The sequence below is a fragment of the Rattus norvegicus genome, chromosome X (assembly GCF_021556685.1).
Source record: "Rattus norvegicus strain SHRSP/BbbUtx chromosome X, alternate assembly SHRSP_T2T, whole genome shotgun sequence".
NCBI lineage: Eukaryota > Metazoa > Chordata > Mammalia > Rodentia > Muridae > Rattus > Rattus norvegicus.
In genome coordinates this window covers 122,604,109-122,629,834 of record NC_141554.1, presented here as the reverse complement: position 1 = coordinate 122,629,834, position 25,726 = coordinate 122,604,109, and the positions used below count along the sequence as shown (strand labels likewise).

At 34.6% G+C, this 25,726-nt stretch overlaps 1 protein-coding gene across 4 annotated transcripts in view; it reads left to right on the top strand.

Moving 5' to 3' along the window:
- The window catches only part of Klhl13 (kelch-like family member 13), a 157,259-nt gene that overhangs the window by 43,123 nt on the left and 88,410 nt on the right, over positions 1-25,726 (top strand). For all 4 annotated transcript variants that reach the window (NM_001401133.1, NM_001401131.1, NM_001100854.1 and 1 more), the window contains 1 exon segment: positions 14,112-14,183. In NM_001401133.1, coding sequence (NP_001388062.1) covers positions 14,134-14,183 — 50 coding nt within the window. In that variant the 5' untranslated portion in view covers positions 14,112-14,133.

The following is a 25,726-nucleotide window of genomic DNA, read 5'->3' as shown; positions in this document are numbered from 1 at the left end:
AGGAATACAGTCCTCAGAGATTGAGAAGGGTGTTGGCTGTACTAAAATTTCTGATAGGAATAGCTGATTCATATTTTTAAAAATGAATTTTAAACTTTACATAGCAAGGAATGAATTGTACTGATTTCTGCATTTTTTTCAAAAAAATAGATTTTATTCAATATCTTAACCATTGGGTAATCTTTTGTCATATTATTTTAAAATGTATGCATTCTGTGGTGATTTCATACACAGATACAATCAATGTATTTAGAGCATAGTCCTTCCCCGGCTCTACTTGCTCCTCTCCCTTAATTCCTCCTGGTCTCGGTGTCTCTCTGTCTCTTTCTCTCTCTGTCTCTCTCTGTCTCTCTGTCTCTCTCTCTGTCTCTGTCTCTCTCTCTCTCTCTCAAGTTAGCCTCCCAGTTTCTTGCCATCTTCTTTCTTTTAATAAACCAGAGTCCACAGAGCAGTTATTATGTGCACATGGATGCAGGGTACCAACTGAAGCATGGGCAACCTTCCATTGGTCACAAGTCTGAAGAAAGCTAACTCTCCTTTCCTCAGTGCCCGTAAACTGCCTGTATCTCTTAGCTCGGAATAGGACATCGTGAGCCCCTTCTTTCTCCATGCTAGGGTGTTTATTGCTTTGATCTTGTACAAGTTTTATGTAGATATTGTTTGGGTAACCATAGTTACTGTTAGTTCTTAATGGCCATAGCCTGCTCAGGTCTACAAGACATTACTTTGTGGTATTCTTCTCTGACCTTTGGTTCTTGCAGTCTTTCTGCCTCCTGTGATGTTCCCTGAATATTGGTGAGAGAAGAGGTGATATAGATTCAGGGCTGAGGACTCCACAGACTACACTCCCTTATTCTCTACTTTGTAACCAGTTGCAAATCTAAACATTACCTATAACCTCCAACATATAGAAGCTTCTCTGATGAGGAGGGAGAGCTTCTCTAGTACAAATGAATGGTAAGTGTTTAGAAGGCAGTTTGATAGTATGTCCTTCTAGCAAAATAATAGTAATAGAGGTATGATGTTCCACAGGATTTGGGCCAGATTTCCAGTACTAGACATTAGTTTCTTCGTTTGGCATCATTTCATTCAAAGAATGTCATGTTCTTCTAACAATGGAAGGACTGTGAATTAAAGAAAATTGACATATAAAATATTAAACATTTATCACATATTTCTTAACAAGTTTTAGTTTAAATATATTCAAATTTAGGTATCCATGAGTAGGGAAGGAGGGGCATATAGAAGACTCATATTACTAATTTTCTGCTTAGATGGCTACTGAATATAAGTCATTTTATTCTACTTTCACATACACCCTTTAAGAAGTATTATTATTATTCTGGATCCAAGGAAGAGAAATCAAAATGCACGAAAAAACATCCCAGTAAATATATGACAAGGCTGAAATTTAAGGTCATGTGAGGAATGGTGAGAATCTTTTCCACATAATCTACTGTACAAAGTATTTTGAGTTTTTTTTAAATGTTTAGTTAATCAATTAAGTAATCAATTTGTGTGTGTGTGTGTGTGTGTGTGTGTGAGAGAGAGAGAGAGAGAGAGAGAGAGAGAGAGAGAGGGAGGGAGAGAGAGAGAGAGAGAGAGAATATATAAAGTAAAAATTCACAAAGAGTAATGACTTCTGCCTTAAATATGGAAGAGTTTGGGGATGATCTATCTATGTATAGAATTTAAATCACTACCAAGTTGTTGATAGAATGTGTAAAAGCATGTCAGAAACAGAAGGAATACAGAGAGCAAAGGTGTTAGACTAGGAAAGGGGGTATGTTGTGGGGATAAGCAAAAAAAAAAAAAAAATGAGCCTCCATAGATGGGTTCTGGGAACCGAATCAGTGAAAGAACATTATGCTCTGGTAACCCCTGAACGGTCTCTCCTGCCCTCATAAGCTTATGAATAAAACCCTCTCAGAAAAGCTTAGAGGCAAGGAGCTGCCCAGCTTGTTTTCCTGTCTATATACTTGACACTATTGTAAATGTGCGGTAACAATTTCTCCATAGCTGGAGCAGAGTGAGAGAGTTACAGTAGTTGTCTAATGTTAGCCGCTAAGCACCTGGATTTTTCAGGGGTCATTAAAGTGATGAATCAATACTTAAAAATAGCTAAAGCTTCTACATTTGAGAAAGAGACATTTTTGGTCCATATATTCTAAACATTAATGCAGCCTAAATTGAGGATTGAGGGAATAGGGGAATGCTGACCTTTCATTTTCAGGCTAAACAAACAGAAGGAAGAAAGCATAGTCTGTCTAAACGTTAGGGAGAAGTATTTTAAGCTCTTCATGTTTATATACTTGAAACTTGGTATTTCCAATACCATATTTTTAATGTGAAAAAAAGGTGTACTTTTGAAATTTTGGTGAAGACCAATATTTACAGTGTGAAGTGTTTTTCACAGTTATAAAAAAACAAATTTAAGCTATCTAGTGTTGATATTATAGAAGCAAAACTATCCTTCACATGTATGTTTTTATCTGCATTAATTAGAGATCAACCTAAATAGCCGTGCCAGTAAAATCAGTAATTTGCTTGTGTATTTCAGATTTAATTTGAAAACATTGAAAGCACAACCATATGATTTGTGGTATAAATCACAAAATTACTGACTTTGTAGCAAAGAATATGCATGAAAATCCTTACAAAATATTATATTGTGCCTTTAAATATTTATAGACTATTTATGTATTTATTTATGGCACAGGAGGGGGTGAGAGTGTGTACACACCACACTGAACACATTGAACATACAGAGGTCAGAGGACAGCTTGAGAGAGTCAGTTCTCATCACCATGTGTGGCTCAGGGATTGAACTCAGATTGTCAGACTTGGCAGCAAACACCCTTACCTGCTAAGCCATCTCATTTGCCCAGATTGTGCATTTTATAATCAGTGTGCTTAGGGCTGTTTAAAAAAAAAGTAGCTAGGGAAGAAATATTAGTGGGGCTTAAAAAGGTAACAATCTCACCAGGTTCTGATCTTCCACACTGAGGACACAGGTGACTTTCAGGCAGCTTCTCACAGGTGATGAAATGTCCCTCTCTATCTTGAGTAAACCTTATTTGATTTAAATTAAAGTTTGATATTTTATTAAGTATTCCCACACAGTAGATGGAGATTGGGTACTCTTATGGAAGAACAGGAGGAAGGAGGGAATAGGAACTCTACAGGAAGACTAACAGAGCCAAGTAACCTGAACCCTTGGGGCTCTCAGACACTGAACCATCAACCAAAGAACATACACGGGCTGTACCTAGCCACCCCCCACTCCTATGTAAAAGATATGCAGCTTGGTCTTCATGTGTGCCTCAGATAACTGGAGCAGGGATGGGGTAACTATTCCAAAAGCTATTGACTGCCTGTACATGTGGTATGTTGTCCTTCTAGCTGGGCTGCCTTGTCTGACCTCAGTGGAAAAGGATGTACCTAGCTTTATAGAAACTTGATGTGCCAGGTTAAGGGGATACCCAGGGGGTACCCTACCTGCTCAGAGGAGAATAGGGTCATGGGGGAAGGACTGTGGGAGGAAATGACTACGAAGGGGCATTGGGCACAATGTAAAGTGAATAAACAAAAAAGAAAATATTAGATATAAAGTCAAATATGTACCATACTGAAAAGAGAAGAATTCCTGATAGTATTTTTAAAATACAAGAACTGGGAATGGAAGATGAACTCAATGAAACAGAATTCAGAGTGCAGTCTTTTGAAGGTCAGAAAGGAAAAACCAAAATCATTTTTTGCTGTAACTTCAAAGGCTGTATTTCCAAAGGATAAACTAATTATAGTATGACAGATTGTTAGCATCAAATATCAGAGTTTGCGCCAAATAGCTGTCAATGGAGTCACTTGGAGTCACAGGGTTGAGCTGTCATTTTGCAGTTCTTTTCAGTACCTCTCATGTTTTCTCATTGTCATTCCTGAAGAATGGTACACTATATCTGTATATTAGGGATATAAAGTCAGTTGGGTCCCAAGTTTGAGACAAGACCTATTCAAGTTTATTTAGTGTCTTTTTTCCTTTTTTGTAGTTATAAGAATTAAGTTCAGGGCCTAGAGATATGGCTTAGTGGTTAAGAGCCACTGGCTGTTCTTCCAGAGGATTTGGGTTCAATTCCTGAACCCACATTGGACAGCCCACAACAGTCTGGAACTCCAGATCCAGAGGATCCAGCACCCTCTTCTGGCCTCTGTGGGTATCAGACATGTACATAGTATGCAGACATACATAAAGTCAAGACATGTATACTCATAAAATAGTAGTAATTAAAATGTTTTAAAGAGAATTAAGTTTTGTAATTCTCAATTGTTTTATTTATCTGTATTCTGTTCATATAGACAATTGCATATGCTATGTATGCGTCATATAAACTATGAATATTTATTTCATTTTTATATTAATGGGATTGTCTTATGTTCTGCTTTCAGATTATTTTCATCAAGTGTGTAGAAGTAAACTTTTTGTTTTACATATTGATGTTATGGCTTGCAATTTTGTTGAAATTGATTTTCACTTGTGATAATGCTTAGTTGACTCTAAGAATAGTTTTGTATCAGTAGGCTCAAGTCTCCTGGAAATAAAGATAGCTTTACTTCTTCTATTCTAATCTATACATTTTGTATTTATTTTCCTTAACTAATCTCCCTGTCTGAAGGTTATACCATAGTATTGAATTGCTGCAATTAGAAGGAACATCCTTAATCTTGTTCCTGATCTTTGGGGGCAAGAGTTTTTTGTCTTTCATTGATTAAGAATAATGTTAATTGGTTTCTTTCTTTCTTTCTTATTCATCTTTCTACAGAATTTTCTTACATATCTTTGTTACAAAAATTTTAAACAACCCCTTACAACTTCAGGACTGGGTAATGTACTGCTCTATTGTCTCCTAGTCACAATCCTGTGACTGAATTCAGATTGTGTATTTGTGTTATGCTTATGCTTTAGAAGCCTGCACCTTTTTGGAGGTGGTGAGGTCAATTTAGGAAATAAGATGCCACTATCTATCTAGCAGGCCTTTATGTGGAAAAAGACTTGGTTTTTATATTCAGTTTAAGAACCTGTTATAAAGAGTCCCTCCTTCAACATTTTGAATTCAGTGCTAAACCTTACACCATTTGCTTTTCCTTTCTCCCTTCAAGCCTCCCTCTTCAGTTATTTATATATTATAAACAAAAATATATAGTTTATACAAATATACCTTTTATACAATTGCAAATATATAAACAGTGTATTTAGGAATATATATGAACAATTGTATAATATATATCACAAAATACATAAATATAAACTGCTTAGTCTGTATAATGCTCCTTGTATGATTTCAGAACAGATTCTTTGGTATTGGATTACTGACTGCTGTGCTTTTCCCTGATGAAGGCTACTTTTCCACGCTCAGCATTCCTTGGTTGCTTCTATTAGTTCTTTGTGTAGGGGTGAGACCTCATGAGCTGTCCCCTTTCTGCATTAGCATGTCTGCTGTTGTCCTTCTTCAGTTCATGTTTAGGCAGCCATGTTGTTGAGATTTCCTGGGTGTAGCTTTTGTCATTTCTAGGGGACACAATCTCACAGCATACTCTCAGTTCCTCTGGCTCTTACAATCTTCCTGCCCTCACTTCTTCAGTTCTTTCTGAGCCTTAGGTGTGGGAGTCCTGTTGTCAGTGGACAAGTTGAGACTGGGTTCCAGAACACTGCATTTTGTTGGTTTGTGCTTTTCCATAAGACTATAAAGTAGCTCATGGTCACTAGATATCAAGAGTCAGTTTCAGTGCAATCACATTCCATTGGGTTAGATATGTAGTTTATTTTGTGTTTACATAACCCATATATCTCATTATCTTTGGATTAAAAAGCTTTCCAATAAGGTGATTACTATAGCATAAAACTGCTTAAATTTTTAACCTACAGTTCAATGGGACAAACTGAATTAGGCCTTTTAGAGTAAAGATTAGGGATGAAAACAGTCTGAGCTTACCTGCTTAGTCAATCCAAATTGGAAGCTTTAAAAAGACATGTATTTGTAAAATATATTTATATATATAAATACATGTTTATATATTTATATATGCATATATGTTTATAGTATATATGTAAAAAATCAGTTTTTTATAAATTGTAATCTCTTTTTTATGTTCACTTTTTTTATTACTATTGCTTGACCAACAAAATAGTTTTTGATGGTAAATTGAGTCTGAGAGCAATCTTAGTTTATTTTGAATCTGAAATTGTTGATGAGAAGAAAACTGCCTGTGATTAATATATTTCTAGGGTAGCTATGAATTCCCATGCTCTGTTTTTCTCTTTTCAAATGTAAATATATTATAGAAGTTTAGAATCCTTTTAAAACTGTTGATTTTTCCTTGTCATTGTTCTGTGCAAGCTAACGTCAAATTCTTGTTCATGGGTATGCTCACCTTTGCTTTTGCTTTTCTAAGGCAGCTATTCTTTGACTGTGGCAAGCCTCCATCTGCAAAAATATTTATATTATGATACATAATAGTAGCAAAGTTATAGTTCTGAAGTAGCAATGAAAATAAATTTATGGTTGGGGGTCACTACAACATGAGAAAATATATTAAATGGTCACAGCATTAGGAAGGTTGAGAACCATTGATCTAAGGAATGATTTTGTTGCAGGTCTTCTTGCCCCTTACCTTTGTCTGAGCATATGGTCTTTTTTGACATAAGAAATTGTAACATTCTGAAAGGAAAATTTATCAAACTCATAAACCATTTTGTTTTATATTTTTATTACATGTATTTATTGAGTGTGAGTTGATACATACATGTGTCGAACTAGTTTCCCTTTCTACCACATGTGTTCCAGTGATTGAACTCAGGTTGTCTAGCTTGGTGCCAAGCACCTTTATCCGTTGGTTCTAAACCATTTTCTTTGTTGCATCTGAGTTTTGTGTCAGACCTTAGAAAGACATTGTATCTACTAAATTGTGTTCTTGATTTTCTGCTTTTATAATTCTACTTACTTGTATTCAGATACTTAATCTATGTGTAATATATATGTGTGATACCAGTGGGATTTGTACTGCCTGTAGCCATTTTTTCCAACCACTGTTCTTTTGTCAGGAGGGTGACCTTGGGTGGAGTTGAGACAAAGTCTTGTGTATAAGTCTTGAACTCACGATTTGGATTAGGCAGACTTCCAAGTAATGATCTCCTTGTCTTCCTTTATCTTTACCAAGTGTTGGATAATCTTACCATTGCCAACTGTTTTTTGAAATATTCATATTTATTCCTGAGTTCAATTATCACATTCACAATATAGCTAATAGCTAATAATCACATATATATTACATTTTATCAAGACACTTTTCTGACCTTGCACTAGTACTATATATTAGAGTTAATGTTATTTTTAGTGTATTTTAATAGCAATTGGGAAACTTTCACGTGATTAGTTTTCCTAATATATAGATTCTATAAATAGAACCTAATTATAAACTCATCCTTTAAAATATCCATGCTCTCTGTATGTATTACTTTTCTATTTTTGTGATAAAATGCCATGACTAAAGCAACTTATTATAGAAAAAAGAGTTTATCTGGGCTTATGGCTGCAGAAGTTTAGAGATCATGATGGTATAGTGGAGGCAGCAGTCATCAAGAAGTGGATGTTGAGAGCAATAGCTGAGGGTTCGTTCACATCTTGAACTTCAAGCATGAAGCAGAGAAAGTAAACAAAAAAATGGTATGCTCATTTAAGTTCTGAAAGTCTTCCTCCGGGGGCTGGAGAGATGACCCAGTGGTGAAGAGCACTGGCTGCTCTTACAGAGGTCCTGAGTTTAATTCCCAGCAACCTCATGCTGGCTCACAACCATTTGAAATGAGATCTGAGGCCCACTTCTGGTGTGTCTGAAGAAAGTGAAATATATATATATATATATATATATATATATATATATATACATATATATATATGCATCTATGTATGTATATATATTCACTGATATATATAGATATACATATATATATATATATTCTTTAAAAAGCCTGCCTCCAGTAACATACTCCCTTCAACAAGGCCACACCTCCTAATCCTTCCCAAACAGTGCCAGCAACTGGGAATTTAGCATTCAAATGCCAAAAACTATAGGGACAACTCATTTAATTCCTCCCATTCTTCTCTCTAAGGAATTTATTGAAATTATACTGAGGGAAAAAATAGCTTCTATATAAATTGAGTCTGTCTGTCCCTGGATATGTTGTACTTGCATCTAATATTCATTTTCTCAGGTCCTTCATTCCTTTATGTACTTAAGTAAAATTTGGAAAATATATACCTTTTAACATCTATTTTGGGGCTTTCTCCAAGTATTTACTAAATTTGGTATTTATGAGTAAGTGATCTTTTTCCATGGCATTTAGAATATGACATTGATGGAATAAAAGCAGTCCTTCCTTTTATAGGATCAACATTTTTACAGTGAGACTCTTAACTTGGCCAGATTTTCAGATTTTCTACACAATGCATAAGAAACATTATGTTAGCTGTAAATCATTAGTCCTTAGTCTGTCATCCACAATTGTGCAGCAGCCATGTCCCTTGGGAACTTGTTAGAAATGCAGGTTCTCTGGACTCATTCCATCGTAAATGAATGAGAAACTGTGTGTAGCACTCTGCATTTAGCATGTCTCTAGGGGTTTCTTATGCTCAAGTTTGAGGACCACTGATACAAAGAATATTTCCCTTGATTTATATTTTTTCTTGTAAGACTTGTGTAGCAGGATTCAGTGGAAACAAATTACTGATTTCTAAGAGTAAGAGATTATAGGATATGCACAGTCTTTTTCATTTTTCAGTTGCTTAATTAGAGTAATCAGGAAGGGGTGAGATTTTGGTGATTAGCAGAATTAAGTTTGTTTCAAATTGAGACATGGTAGGCAATCAAAAGTTTCGAAGAGTGGAGTTGCAAGACATTGAGTCAGCTATGCCTGGCATTTGACACTCAATAGATGTTTGTTAAAAGAAAATTAGCTCCTTTAATTATAGAAAAATAGAGCCAGTAACCGCTTGAAAATAATAGAGAATTTTCTTAATAGGAGTGCAATATAATCATCAGTCCAAAAATGATCAGTTGCTGAATGACAAATGATGTCATAAACAACAATAAACTCCTAGACATTCCCATGTCTATTATGAGTGACAAAGTTAGAAAGTATGAAGGACCTTGTTGAGAAGGAAAGAGTGACACTACTGCAACTGAATGGACAGCAAGATAGTAGTGACTACATGGTGATAACATGGGCACATTGCCTCAGTTACTAGAGAAACAAATCTGAAGTTTTGAGAAGAGTGTGCCATCCACTCTGTCTCTCCACCAAAGAAAACAAAAATCAGATGGAACTGTAGGAGTTTCATTCAAGTGGTAGTTTGGATCTAGAAATACTTGGTACTTTTCTGGACCCAGGAAATCCAATGAAGTTGACAATGAGCTGACAGCATCATGGAAACACTCCTAAACTTATGATGAAAGGAAAGGATTATTTGTCCTATGTAGCCTGAGCAGCTCTTTCCAAGTTTAGTGCTACATAAAAAAAAAAGAATGATATAAAAACAGATCAACTTCATAGTGAGAATTGTTATTGATATTCTTCCCTGATAATAGTCGCCAGTAACTCTTGAAATGAACCCATTTTTTGGAAACCTACAGCTTTAAAGCAACAGAAGTCAGTGGGAAGCTAGCAAGCTGATCACTTAGTTCAATTACACAATGTAAAAACAGATTTAGGAGAGTATGACTGCTCTAGTTCATAATGTTACACAGTTTACAAGGCGTGAATATATGGAAACATACCTTGAGTAGTATTCAAACGTAGATTTATGAGAAAGAAATGGCCATCTACTGCAGCAGTTGGCATGTAGGCATTTTGGGGTATGAGCTCTTCCATGTGGCAGGTACGGTTTAGCTATGAGCTTAGATGATAGTTTATCATTCTGTAACTTTTTTTAAATACTAGAGATAGAACTAAGTACTTTGTGTGCAGTAGACAGTGATGAACCTCTGGAATAATCCCCAGCCCTCTCTGTTACATTTTATAATCTACCCTCAGTGTGTACATTATGGCTTCTGGTTTTAGGTTTTTATGGGATTCCTGTGTATGTGAATGTGCATGTCCTTATATGTGTATGTGCTTTTTCTTGTACTCTTTTTTTTGGGTCTTTTCTTTGGTTGTTTTGTTATATGTTTTCTGTTTTTGATTTATATTATTTTATCTGTATTTATTTTATTATTATCCCTTAGGAGTCTTTTTTTTTGAATGAGAATTAGAAAGGGAGTAGGTCTGGATGGGAGGTGTATGGAGAAGAACAAGAAGGAGTAGAAGGAGAAGAAATTATAATCAGAATATGTTATTAAAATCAATTTTCAGTAAAAAGAAAAAAGTTAGGTAAAATATATCCTTTCACCAAATAATTCCGATGATTAAACTAAAAATTTCATAATTTTCAAATTTTGTGGTTTTTAGTGATCCCCAACAGTCCTGTCAGCTTTTTTTCTTAAAACAGGACTTAATACAACTTTAAATGAAGGTAGACTATTATAGAACTTCTAAAATTTCTTTCAACACAAGTTTAATTCCTAAATAAGGTTTATATTAGGTAATATGAAATTAATTTGGGATATCTCAAATCTTATTATTTTTAAAGCTATTACTTCCTATACAGATAAGGATGGAGTGACATGGTGGTTTTTAATTAAATATAATTAAGCCATAGGAATCTCTATTTGAAATATGATAGATCCTTAAAATATTAGATTTGTGAATTACTGAAATGCTTATGGAAAAATTGCTTGACTTATGTAAGATATCTCAACTATCAGAAACAGTTTGGTCAGTTTTATTTCTAGTGAGCTGAGTAGACTATTTTAAAGGATAAAACTACAATTAGGTCTACGTCAGGTGTATTTTCTGAGTAGTGATTGAGTTCCCTTTTTATTTATCATGTTGTCACGGGCAGTGAGAAGTGTGTGCTTTTTTCTCCTGTATTTTTCCTCTTTTGTTTTCTGGAGGGATTGAAAAACTTAAAGGTGTGGTCTCATAATGTCACTCAGACTGGCCTCAAACTCACAGTCCTTTGCTTTCTGGCTTCTAGATCATAGGCATGTACCAACAACATTCAGGGCAGCTCAAGTACATCTGTTTAGTTACTGTGCCTGCCTGGTTAGGTTTCCCTCTATCTCTCCTTTTCTTTAAAGTCTTTAATTTCTTTACTTTTTCTTCCCTTATCTAGTGGTCATTGAGTATGGAGTTGTTCAGTTTCCATGACTGTGTAGGCTTTCTGTTGCTGCTGTTGGTAAAGTCCAGCTTTAATCTGTGGTGGTAGATAAGATACGGGGTGGGGGCATTTCAATTTTATTATATTTGTTGAGACATGTTTTGTGACTGACTATATGATCAGTTTTCTAGAAGGTTCCATGAGGTGCTGAGAAGTAGTATATTCTTTTGCATTTGGGTGAAAAGTTCTGTAGATGTTTGTTAGGTCCATTTGATTCATAACATCTATTAGTTTCATTATTTCTGTTTAGTTTCTGTGGAGATGACCTGTTCATTGGTGTCAGTGTAGTATTGAAGTCTCCCACTATTAATGTACAGTGCTCAATGAGCGCTTTAAGGTTTAGTAATGTTTCTTTTAGGAATGTGAGAATCCTTGCATTTGGGGTATGAGATATCCTCTTGGTGGATTTTTTCCTTTCAGTATGAAATGTTCTTTCCAATCTCCTTTGTTGGTACTAGGGTTTTTTTTTTCTTTGTTTGTTTGTGTGTGTGTGTGTCTGTGTGTGTGTGTGTGTGTGTGTGTGTGTGTGTGCGCGCACACACACACACACACTTCCTGTCTTCTTGGTTTGCTGCTGTGAAATTATTTACCCTAAGAAGGATAATTCACAGATAAAGTAAAATTATTCCTCACTATTCTGTAGAGTAGATGTCTAAAATCGAGGTTCGAGGATCTTCTTGACTTACCCTGTGGAAGGTGATTTGTCTCAGTTTCAGTTCTATTGCTGTGAAGAGACAACAGGACCAAGGCAACCATTACAAAGGAAAATATTTAGATGGGGCTAGCTTACACAATGTCCACTCTCATTATGGAAGGAATCATGGCAGCATGCAGGCAGACATGGTGCTGGAGGAGCCAAGAGTTAAATCTTGATCCACATGTAGCAGAAGAGGATGAAGCTCTGATTTCACACTGGACAGAGCTTCAACATAGGAGACTTCAAAGCTCCCCTACACAGTGACACACTTCCTTCAACAAAGTTACATCCACTCCAACAAAGCCACACCTCCTAATAGTGCAACTTCCTATAGACAAGCATTCAAATGCATGCATCTATGAGGGACACACCTATTCAAAGCACCACAGTGATGAAAGGAGAGGGGAGAGTAAGTAATAGTGAGTACATGCATTTAAAAGGAGACCAAAGGCTGATGTAGTAGCACAGCAGAAAAAAGTGCTGCCAAGTTGGTTGTGTTTGAGTTCAATCATGAGCACTACTAGATAGGAGAGCAGTTACTCCCACAATTTGACCCCTGCCTGACCTCTTCGTGCATGCCATGGTATGCGTCCTCTCTGCAACCAAATTGAAAAAAATTTCAAAAAATAAACCCACCAAAACCACAAAAACAAAAAACCAAACGAAAGACATATAAGTGAAACATCATTTTATGAGGAAACACTCCACGAAATTATCACTAATAAGGGTGTTGTCCCCATGAGTCAAACATTTAACAAAACCAAACATCTCCCAGCACTGCCACATGTGGGTTAAACTTTTCCAACATAATGCTTTCAGGGGGTATGCATCCAAACGACGGTAAGGAGTATAAGTTTGTATGCTTAGCTTCAGAACTTTATAGTTTATGTCTATTTAATTAGTGAAACAGGGCTGTGTTGCTCATCTTATTTATCTAGATTCCTAGGAGCAATCTTGGTACATTTGGGTTTTTGATGCTTTATCATATGTCCTTTAAAAATACCCCGTGGAGCCTAAGCAAAACACCAACCTTACAACATCTCAAAATTCTCTCACTATTTTGAAACTTTTTAAAGAAAGGGTAAATCCAATGTTGTTTCATTTTGAGATATTTTAAGTTTTTAATTTCATGTAAGAGCCTTGATTACTTGCAACAGTGATTATAAGCAGAAATTATGATGTGAAAATAGCACATGCTATATGGCCTTTTGATTTGTTTCCTATTTATTAAAACATTTCTAAGTAGACCATATCCTTCCTTTTTTCCTGTTTCTTAAAAAAGCCTGAAGAGGGCTGGGGAAGAACCTATCTCCCTAATTTGTCTGTAAACCTTCAGAGCAGACACTTTTACAAACAAAATAAATTGTATCTGACACATCATGCTTCTATTGTGATGAGTTGACTTTATTAAAATGAACATTAAAAGAAAATATGCATTTTGCTTCCCAACATACTCAAAGAGAATAAATACATAATATACACTCCACCTTTTTAATTGACATTATTGCAGAAAAATAGAATTAGGTATAGTTCAATTTGCTAAAGCAAACAACTAAACCAAAACAACCATGAAACCAATTCCGTTTATTTCAAGAAAAACAAAATTGCTACCTGTTGTTTAATGCTTAAGATTTCAAGATCTTGTAAATGTATGGCCTGTATTTTCTGCAATTACTTCTAATAGCTTTGTGGGTTTCTCAAACTCTGAGTTCCCACATTAATATGGGAAGGAGTGCTATGTTTTGTATAACAAATATTTGCAGTAACCCTACACTTTTCATTTCTTTTGTCTTACCTAACTTTCCACAGACTCCTCAAACCTACTGATTTTGTTTTACCTAAATTTCTCTATATGTGGTTGACTGTCTATATACACTTGTTAACTAATGATTTCACATGAAATTATCAATAATGTTATTGGTGTATTTAATGATCCACCATTGGGTTTTCAATATTCTTAGTTGTAAAATGATTCAATAATTTTCACAAGATGTATCATGGTCAGTAGATATATGTATTTATAGCTTAAAACTTTCAAACAGCATCATTTTGAAAAGTCTCAGTACTGACCTTCATAATGAATTTTGGCTTCTTTTCTTCCTGAATAGGTCTGCTCAACCCCGAGAAGTGATGGACATTCTGCACAGAGGAGAATTGGTTGCTGCAATACTCCGCAACCGGTATTTATAGAAACAATTTACTTTATACACTATATAATCTCTCTCCTATTTTAAATACTTAACTTAGAAGCTATTTAATAAATACTATTTTACACCTAGTTAAAATAGGAATTATTTATTAATTAATAAGAGAATAACTGTTTAACAGATAAAGAGTATTGGTGGCACTGTGTTTTGAGCTAATGAAAAAACAGAGAACATACCAAGAAAACACAATGGCTATAAAATGTGAAGAGCTAGCATATAGTCACTGGAGATTATGATTTAAAAATTTTAATTCTAAAAACATTATCTGTGAGTAAATACAATCCTGGATTAATAGTAAAAGTCCCAATAAGATTTTCAAATAATACTTCCTGTGATTATGTATATATTTCTGTTGCTAAAATTCCAGTTATATGCTTGCCAAGGAATTAATGTCAGCCATTTAGAACTCCCTGAGGTAGATTAAGAATTTAAAGAAATGATTTAAAAAATAGACTTGTTTATGCAGGTGTGAAAGTATATCTCTGCTAGTTGTTTGATTACACAGTTTGGATGACGCATGGAAATAGCATATTCCACAGAGTTCTTTGTGCTCTGGTTATTATTCGTGGTAGGAGTATGGTCTTGAGAAACGTAAACTGTTCTAAACATCAATTTTATCATCTGTAAAGTGGAGCCATAATACCATTGTGGCAGAAACGATTGTGGAGATGAAATACATGTAATATGGTATGTGTATGCTTGTAATGTTAATGAGGATAGAGAGATAGCAGGTTTGGCAAATAGTAAGTGCTGTGTAAGTGCTAGCATTATTGAAACTTTAATTATTAAATTATTTTAATTATTAAAATTTAACATGGTTAAATACCACACATCATTCTTATTAATAATGGAAGCATATACATCTGCTGTCCTATAAGATTATAATGGAAAGCCCTATGAATTCATCGTAATGACATAGGATAGTTCATTACTTATGCTTTTGTGGAGATATTGGTAGGAATGTACATATTTTTCTGTTTTGTGTACAAATTTTCCTTATTACAGTTATGTGTTAGATATAATAATTAGTAATGATAATAAACGATTATGTCATAAGTTTGTATGTCCATTATACTATATTTTCAATATTATGTTATAATTTATTTCTATTTACATATAAAATGTTTATATGTAAATAAACATACATTTTAGACTGACAGTAACATCATGTAGAAAGTTTTTCTTATTGATGACTTGATTAGTGACTGAACATCCAAGTTTCTATAAACGTATAGATGTATTATGTGCTATGCACACATTGGTAAAATAAATTAATGATGTATTTCACAAGGATGCATCACTATCATTAAGTGAGTCATGATGACTTTCTGATTCTGAATCTTGAGATGTTTTTAAATACAGTTGAATTGAAAGACAACGGAAATGGTTAAGGCAGAAAGAGAATATATACAAAGTCATGGCTATTTGATATATAGCATACAATATATTTTACATAGTAATGCCAACATAATTGGGATATACGCTACCATCTTTGGGAGGGTGTCATGCTGATCTATTCAGGGGGACTATAAGATGTATTTGCTTAATCACACTGAAATTAGGAAAATAATAAAAATAACTTGTGAGCATGTTGGGTAATATGACAGAGGACACTCCAGTCCAGAAAGCAAGTAGGCCTACTGCAGATCTTCACTTCTCCCCCATTTCCTTCAAATTTAATGCTCCAGTCTTATCCCATTCCTGTAGTAGACCATCTACTGCAGTCTTCCCTATCCTCACATCCTATCTCCAGTGGACCAGACAGATTTTCCTCTCTGAACTTCTGTACACTCTGGAACACTATGAAAAGGCCAAAGCTAAGAAGAATAGGAATAAACTTTTTACCTGATCTTGATTTAAGATGTTTATCTATCTTGATTTAAGATGTGGTGTCTAAAAAAAATCCATTTCATTTAGATCTTTCCAATTTTTCCAATTTTGTAAAGTAAAGGTTTTTGAAGTAAGACCTGATGATTTTTTAAAAAATTTCCTCAGGGTCTGTTGCTATGTCTCCCTTTTCATTTCTGAGTTTGTTAATTTGAGTATTGTATCCCATCTTTTAGTTAGTTTGGGAAAGGGCTTGTCTAGCTTGATGATTTTCTCAAAGAACTGGCTCTTCGTTTTGTTGATCCTTTGTATTATTCTCTTTGTAATTGATTGATTTCACCTCTGAGTTTGATTATTTCCTGCAGTCTACTTATCTTATATGTGTTTGCTGCTTTTTTGTAAAGCTTTCAGGTGTACTTTTAAATTGTTAGTATGAGAACTCTATTTTTGCTTTTTCTTAGCACTTTCATTTTGTCCCATAAGTTTGGGTATGTTGTAACTCCATTTTCATTGAGTTCTAGAAAGTTTTTGGATTTCTTTCTTTGTTTCTTCTTTAACACAGTGGTCATATATTAGGGAGTTGTTCACTTTTCATGAGTTTGTAGGCTTTATATTGTTTCTGTTATTTTAGGAGTCCAACTTTACCTCATGGTGGTCTGATAAGATGCAAAAAGGTTATTACAATCTTCTTGTGTCTGTTGAGGCTTGCTTTGTGACTGAGTATATGAACAATTTTGGAGAAGGTTCTATGAGGTGTTTAGAAGCAAGTATATTCTTTTGTGTTTTGGTGAAATATTTTGTTAATTTGAGTTCTCTCTCTCTGTGTCTTTTACTTAGTTTGGGTAAGGGCTTGTCTATCTTACTGACTTTCTCAATGACCTGGCTCTTAGTTTTCTTGAGCCTTCGTATTGTTCTCTTTGTTTCATGTTTGTCTGTATGACCTGCAAATTGGTGAGACTGGGCTGTTGAAGTATATTTCATTTGTAGCAATAGTTCTTTTACACCTGTGAGTACACCTGTGTTTGAGGCATAGATATTCAGAATTGAGACTTCATCTTGGTAAATTTTTCTACACTTCAATGAATATGAAGTATCCTTCCTCATCACTTTTGATAACTTTCGGCTAAAAGTCTGTTTTATTATATATTAAAATGGTTGCTCCAACTTGTTTCTTGGGACTACTTGCTTGGAAAACCTTCTTCTAGCCATTACTCTGAGGAAGTGTCTATCTGTGTTGATGAGTTGTATTTTGTCTATGCAGCAAATGATGGATCCTGTTTACATAGCCACTCTGCTAGCCTGTCTTTTTATTGGTGAATTGAGTCCATTGATGTTGAGTGCTATTAATGACCGATGATTGTTAGTTCCTGTTATTTTGATGGTGGTGGTGGTGGTGGTGGTGGTGGTGTGTGTGTGTGTGTGTGTGTGTGTGTGTGTGTGTTTCTTATTTTGATGTTGCTGTGGAATTATTAATTTCTTGTGTTTTTTGGATGTAATTATCTACCTTGGATTTTAGTTTTCCTTCTAGTGTTTTCTGTAGAGCTGGATTTGTGGACAGATATTGCTTGAATTTGAATATTTCTTTAAATATCTTGTTCTCTCCCTCTTTGGTGATTGAGAGTTTTCCTGCATACAGTAATCTAGGTTGGTATCTGTGGTTTCTCAGAGGTTGCAAGATCTCTGTAGCATCCCTTCTAGCTTTTGTCTCTCTGTTGTGAGGTCAGGTATGGTTCTGATGCCTGCCTTCATATGTTACCTGCCTCCTTTCCCTTGCTGCTTCTAATGTTCTTTCTTTGTGATATATATTTTGGTTTTCTGTTTTGATTATTATATGTCAGGAGGATTTTCTTTTCTGGTTTATTCTTATTGGTGTTCTATGAGCTTCTTGTATGTTTATATGCATCTCTTTCTTATGTTGGGAAAGTTTTGTCTATGATTTTGTTGAAAGTATTTTCTGGGTCTTGGAGCTGGGACTCTTCAACTTCTTCTATTTTTATTATTCTTAGGTTAGGTCTTTTCATGGCATCCCAGATTTCCTGGATGTTTGTGTTAGGCACTTTTTAGATTTAACATTTTCTTTGACTGTTATGAGTTTCTTCTATTGTTTCTTCTATACCCCAGATTCTCTCTTCTTTGTCCTGTATTCTTTTGGTGATGCTTGCTTTATTTGCTGCTGTTCTCTTCCTTAGGTTTTCCATATCTAGGTTGATAGAGGATTTCTCTATGTGGCCCTAGCTATCCTGAAACTCACTCTTGTAGTCCAGGCTGGCTTCTCCCTCCTGAGTGTTTTAAAGGTTAAAGGAGCGCAGCACCACAGCCTGGCTTAAACAATTCTTTTTAAGGAGCAGCAGAAAAGGCCATCATCACCATTATTTAATATATACCTATGCATTCTGTGTAGGGTTAAAAAAAGAGACAAAATATCCTATTTTGAATGCTAAATAATCTTGCAAAAGAGTGAACCTGAATCTTATTTTACACCAATCATAAAATAATGCCCAAGTTAATAAAAGACCTAAGCATAAGTTCTGAGGTAATAATATTCATAGATGGAAATGTAAATAAAACCCTCTTTGGTATTGGTGACATTGGCATTGATTTTGATGTAAGATTAAAAGCTAGGCAACCGAGTAAAAATAAACTATTTCACACTACACTACAAAATTTTGTGTAAGAGCTAGAGATGGCTGAGGGGTTAAAAGCATTTAATGATCTTGCAGAAGAACCAGGTTCCGTTTTCAGTATCCATATGATAGCTTACAAAAATCTGTAACTCCAGTTTCAGGGAGTCTGAGGACTTCTTCAAGCCTACAAGGATACTAGGTATTCATATGTTACACATACCTGCATGCAGGCAAAATCCACATAAAATGAAAATAAGTAAGTAATTTTATGAAAAGCTTTTATAGGACAAAGAAAGCAGTCAACAGAAATGGAGCGCTTGACAGCAAATATTAGAAAAACATAGGAAAAGTTTTAACAAGGATATAGGAACTATATATTATACTAGTATACACACACACACACACATATACATATATTCATAAGATGTTGAGGAAAAGAGTATGTAGATTTTTCAAAAAGGAATACAGAACTACTTCCGTGTGAATCAGATATCCTTATGTTTAGCATATGTGATGAGGAATTGAAATGTGCAACTTTTCGAGGTAGCTTTACACCCATGTTCATTATAGCATCATTCGTAATAGCCAAGAGCTAGAAGACTACCTTTTAATGACTTCTATATAAAATCACAGTCAAATAGTCTCCATTCTTTTTAAAGGGGCACAGTCATTTTCCACAACATGGATGATTCAGGAGACATTTCACTAAGTGAAATGACACAATTGCCAGTCCTACTGTGGGATCTGAGGAAAAACAAACAAACCTCAGAGATGTAGGATGGTAATGATGGACAGGGAGTAGGAAGAAATGTGGAGAAATGAGTCACAGAGTACAAATTTATCCTTAGGTAATTTTCAGAGTCTTGGAGGTGTGAAATACAGCTTTAGTATAATAGTTGATATTGCAGTATTTGATGAAAATTTGCCAGAAGTGTTCATCTTAGGAGCTTTCAGCAAAGACAACAAATATGGACAGTGATGTAAATTATCTAAGTTGGGGTTTAATTGCTGTTAAGAGAAACCATGACCAAAGCAACTCTTAAAAAGTAAAACATTTAATTGGGGCTGGCTTATAGGTTCAGAGATTTAATTCATTATCATCATGGTGGGAAACACAGCAGCATGCAGGCAGACATGGTGCTGGGGAAGGAGCTGAGAGTTCTACATTATGATCCATAGGCAGCCATAAGGAGACTGTCTTCTATAGGCAGCCAGAAGCAGAATGTGTATCACACTGAGTGCAGCTTGAGCATAGGAGACATCATAGCCTAATCCCCAGTGGGACACTTCTTTCAACAAGGGCACATCTACTCCATAATTCCACACTTCCTACCTAATAGTGCCACTCCCTATGGCCACGCATTGAAACACAAGAGTCTATGGGGGCCATACCTAATTAAAACCACCACAGAAATGTTAATTTATTTGGGGATTAGAAATTGTTTCACTGTGACTATGACTACGAGTGCTAAAACACCAAGATATAGACCTTAAATGTATACCATAAAAGATATAAATAGATGAAGGGAAGTTATAGTCATATACCTATAAATATTATACAAGATTTTAAAATAATCCATAAAAGAATATAAAAAGAAATTTGATGTAAAATATATATTAAAATAACAATATGTTTTATTTGTAGTAGCTATTTCAAATTTTCCAAGGAAAAACATTTCACTAAAATAGCCATAAAGCATAAATATTTGGAATAATCTCAAGTATAATTCCCAAAAGTAAGGCAGAGCACTTAACATTACATACAAGGGTCTAAATATAAGACTTAAACTGCTAGTCAAAGATAGATGTCTCCCTAAAATATTTTATAGATTGTATAGATCTCTCTTAAAGCTTAGGAAAACGTGTCATGTGTGCAGAACAGCATGCAAATTTGAAAAATATTCTGTAAAGGGGGAAAAGGTTGGAAAAGGTGAGAGGAGACCAAATTAAGAAGAGTTTGATGTGCGACGGTATTGCTGCATGTGCTGTATTACACTATGTTTTGTCGTGTGAATATGCGTTTGCCAAAAATTATAGGACTTACTGAGACTTTCAAAAAAAGAAATGATGTCTGTGTGAACTATCTGGGGAAGGAAGGCTGGAAAGTTTTTGAGATCAGGTACCTAATGTAGCAGTCAAGTGAGAAATGGAAGAACACAGTGGTTGACAGTGAAGATGAGGAAATGGACTTGCGGAATACTTAGATTAATTTGGAAGGATTCCATGGCTACAAGGAGTAGTCACACCCTACTTTGAATAATCCTTAAATTTATAGCACAATGGTGCCAACAACATTGTCCTCTTGTTTGGTCAAAATGCAACCTATTTTTCAGTACTCAGATCAAATTCCATGCCCTGTGATCAGCCAGATGGTCCAGGAGGGTGTCTTGGCTTCTGACTCATTTAATACATTTATTGTATGACGTCTATTTTTACATTTACGCAGTTTTACCTTGTCAATACCTATGGCATTGGGTTTTAGAGCATGCATGGCTTACTAAATTAATTTGGTATCATTTACACTATGATGTTGCATAATATGGAAATTATATCGCTGATGACAAATCACTCGTTGCCGGTAACTTTGGTTAGATGATTTAAGGTCATTTTCATGAGTTTCTTCCAGTCAGCCAGAATATTATAATTAAGGAACGGGATTCTGTCAGTCTCTATAAGTGATGCGAAATAATTGAATTTAGATTATAAAATTGCCCAGACTTGTTTTGTTTGTTTTCAATTCTTTATCACATATTTTTCCGTTTGGTATCAGATATTTTTAACTGGTATAATATGTAGTCACTTCTCCCCCATCCTGTTTCTGTGCTAGAAGATAGACTGTTTTTGCTAATTAGACCTGCTTCCCAGGTGCCTGCCTACCTCAGGTTCATTATGTGAGTTGCCTTACATAATCTATAAATATAATTTTAGTTATTTATATAAATTTCACAAAAATTTAGTCTATTATATTTTTATATTAATTTTCTAATTTTTCAGGTTCCTGAATTTTTGTTTTGATTGAGCTTATGAGCTTAATTGCCTTACATATAAGACTTGAATTAATTTCTGTATCAACCCATTAAGGAGCAGTAATTAGTTTCTCCACTTTAATTTATTTAGTGTGCTGTTTTGTTATTTTTTCTCATGTTTATAGACCTTTTCCACTAGGCTAGTATACTGTAACATTTTTTTCAAGCTTTCCATATTTCTTCTATTTTCATATGAGAAAATTCCTAATGAGTGAAACAATGATGCTACTAATAATTTCATAAAATATAAGATAACAGACGAACACAGGGCTAGGCCTAAAACCAGATGATGTTTTAAAATATTCAGCATTTATTAGTTTCAAAGTGTACAACCTAAAAAATGGGAAGGCTAGAGATACTAGCTTCTCCTTTTGAGTTAAAGTCTACAAACATGCATATACATATATTATTCTGTTATATACATGTAATTTTGTTATTTATATGCATATATTTGTATACATGTGTATATACACAGATACACCCACATATATGTATATATGTGTATATATATATATATACTATATAGTACCCATAGTGATTACTAAGTAGAAACATTTGTTTAAATTTATAGAAAATAAAGTTAAAAAAATTATTACTCACCAAATATTTGGCCATTTACTTTTTCATGATTTGTATTTGTAAACTGATTTGAAAAGGTTTTTGTGCTTTTTGCTTGTAAGTCAAACAATCTCCCAGAAGAGGAATATGGGAATTAGACAGAGGGTAAAGCTCAAAATAGAGAGGCCATTTGCTTTTTATGCAGTTCGCTCATTTTGCTTCAGAAATCATGTGAATTTTTGTTATTCTCTATATTGCCATAAGATTTTACACTACATCTAAAGTGTTGTCATATTTTCCCATCACTGAGAGACTGTATATTTTTATACAAATGGTATGTAGATTTTAGTAATGTTCTATGTTTTATAATCTAAAAAATTTTCCAGACCATACAAACTTTTCTCTCTTCCTAGGAAGGGAAAAAAATCTAGATTTCTGTTTTTCTACCACATGTCTTATGTTATTCATAATTTTTATTGAATTCTATACCATCCTCTTGCACAGTCTCATTTGCAGCCATCCTGTTAATCTTTGTCCATGTGTTGATGATTTCATGTCTCAAATCTAAACCTTTTTCGTGAACTGTAGGTTAGATGTTTATTATTTTCACTTTCTGTTATTTGGGATGGTAGGGTGCATTGCATAACTCATTTGTTGTAGAATACATGGAAAGGGGAGAAAGCATATATGTAAGCAGCAAAATAGCCTAAAATAATGTATGTACATTCTGGTATTTTGGTGTACTTTTGAATGTTACCAAATTATAATGATAGAATAAGATCTGTTGTATAGGAGTGGTTACCACATTCTATTCAAGCCCTGTTTTTTCTTTTTCTTTTATTCTTCCCTCACACATTACAGCCTGATGGCAGTTTCCCTGCCTTCCATTTCTTCCAGTCCTTCCCACATTGTCTACCCCCTCCCCACAGGTCTTACTAGCTGCATAAAATATAGAAGGGTCTTTCACATTTCTGATTGTTTCATATCTAAATTAATGTTATAGTGTGTATGATATATACATATATACATGTAAATATACATATATATATATATGTGGATTAAAAGAAGTATATCTAAGAGTTAAATTCCTGGCCTGTAGGGAATGTTTAATAATAGAAAAGAAACGCTTCTTTGTTACACTGTGTATTATGCCTTTATCTCTATCCCAGATACATTATGAAAAATTTCACATGCCAATAAAAACTTGTAATGCACAAAAGTAGCTGCATAAGTCATTACACAGTACAAATAATTTGTTAATACTAATTTTAAGTTGATTCTGTTTGAAATGTTACTAGTTTTAGCTGTCACCATTTTTTCTTTTGCTTTTTTTTCTCTGTCATTGATTTATTATGCACTGTGATACCAAGAGCTATATTTTGCACAGGGTTAGCAGCTCAATTAGTATTTGCCAAATGAAAAGGTAAATAAATTGACTTCATACCCCCATGCTTTTGAACACTGGCCCCACCCCTGTGGTGGAATTAGCCACTAGTAAATATATAAATGGGTAATTAGTTAAAAGTGGAAAGGGTATCCTTTGAAAAACTCCATATTCTAATTGCCGATTTATATGTGTGTGTATGTATATATATATATATGTATATATATATATATGTGTGTGTGTGTGTGTGTGTGTGTGTGTGTGTGTGTGTGTAGAAATGTACATAGTTATATATCTGCCTGATTCAGAGGGAGAAATTTCACCCCTGAAAGCCAAGTATGGATTTAATGATTCATTCTAAAGAAAAGCACGCTAAATGGGGAAAATACAATTACAGGAAAGAAATTTGGCAAGTGTTATCAATGATGTGCAGAATAATAATACCCTCTATGGATATCAATATTATAATCACTACAATACATAACTATTACACTCTTCATGGCAAAAGGGACTTTGCAGATTTTTATTATTATTATTTTATTATCATTATTATTATTGAAATTATTTATTGTGTGTGGATGGTGCTGTTAGTACATTATGTGTGTACTACCGCCCATGTATGGAGGTCAGAGAACAACTTGCCAAATGAAGTTAGGTCTCTCCCTCTACTTTGTGTAGTCTGAGGATTGAGCCCAGATTATCAGGCTTATCAGTATACACTTTAACTAATTCAACTCTCCACCCCAACTTTGCAGACTATTAAATTAAGGATGTTAGGATATAATCACAAGAGAACTAATGAAAGGGATACTGGAAACTCAGAATTGGGAGAAGTTGTGAAGAAGGATTCAGTTTGGAGTGATGATACCTGTTGAAGATACAGGAAAGTGATATATGCCAAGCCCTGCAAGCCTTGAAAAGACTAGGGGACAAATTCTCTCCTTAAGCCCTGTTGATTTGACTTTAGATGCCTATCAGACATGTAACGTAATCGGTTGTTGATGTTTAAAATTTCTCTCTAGCCATGATCCTTATTTAGTACTCAGCAATAGAAAAAGAAGTTACTACACTACACTTTCAGAGCCTGGCATGTAATTCCTGCACTAATATAAATATAAGAGAGAATCAGCATATTAGAAATGGGTATACAGTAGAAAGCCGCCACACTCAAGCTACATGAAAAAGCAAAACTTTACCATGTTTCAGTGTTAATGTTTGTGTGCATGACTCCCAACACGTCTTCAAGATAGTTGGTATAGAGTTAGAATTTACATGATCAGAGGTAACTAGCATTTTGTTGTTCAGAATAGAATGTTCATACATTGATAAACATTTCCCTTAGTCACATATATAATTAATAGGTATAATGAGCCAGTTGAAAAAACTGTGGAAAAGTATAATACCATTGCTCTGAAGACACTTCTAGTATTTTGGAACTTATAAGTACTTATAAGATCTATTAGTAGCATAAACATGGATAGATATGGGCCCTGGCACCCAAACCCCACACAGTCTTGGTCTTGTGAAATGATGCCACAGTTAACTTAGTCACCCAAATCAGAAAATTGAGCACAATTATGGACTTGCTTTCTCATTCTTTATATTTAAGTAGTCACTTATTTTCCTTCCTCAAATCTGTTTCCCTGCCACTTCATTCTTACTGCTGTTACCATAGTTTAAGCCCATGTAACACCTTACTCATCAGAACACCCTACTCTGGATTTTTTGCCCTCCAATCTTAGTCCTCTATGTACATTCTATCCTGATAGTGCATCTGTTTCTTGTGAATATTGGTTCTTATTTGCATTTCCTTGATGCCTTCCTCCTCAATTCCCACAGCTTTCAATAAGTCATGTAGGCCTCTGTCAATATTGGGTATCTGTAGTACTGCATTCGCTAGTCATGTGGGTGCTACAATCTACCTCTAGTGTACCCATCTACATGGATTGGCTTCACTATTATTGGGTGTTGGATCTAAGTGTTCAGAAGGCAGGAGAGAAAGAACAATTCTCATATTTCAGGTTTTAAGTGTTTTATTTTCCTCACACAACCATGATTTTAAATGAATGCTATGCTTCTTAATGTGTGACGATCTCA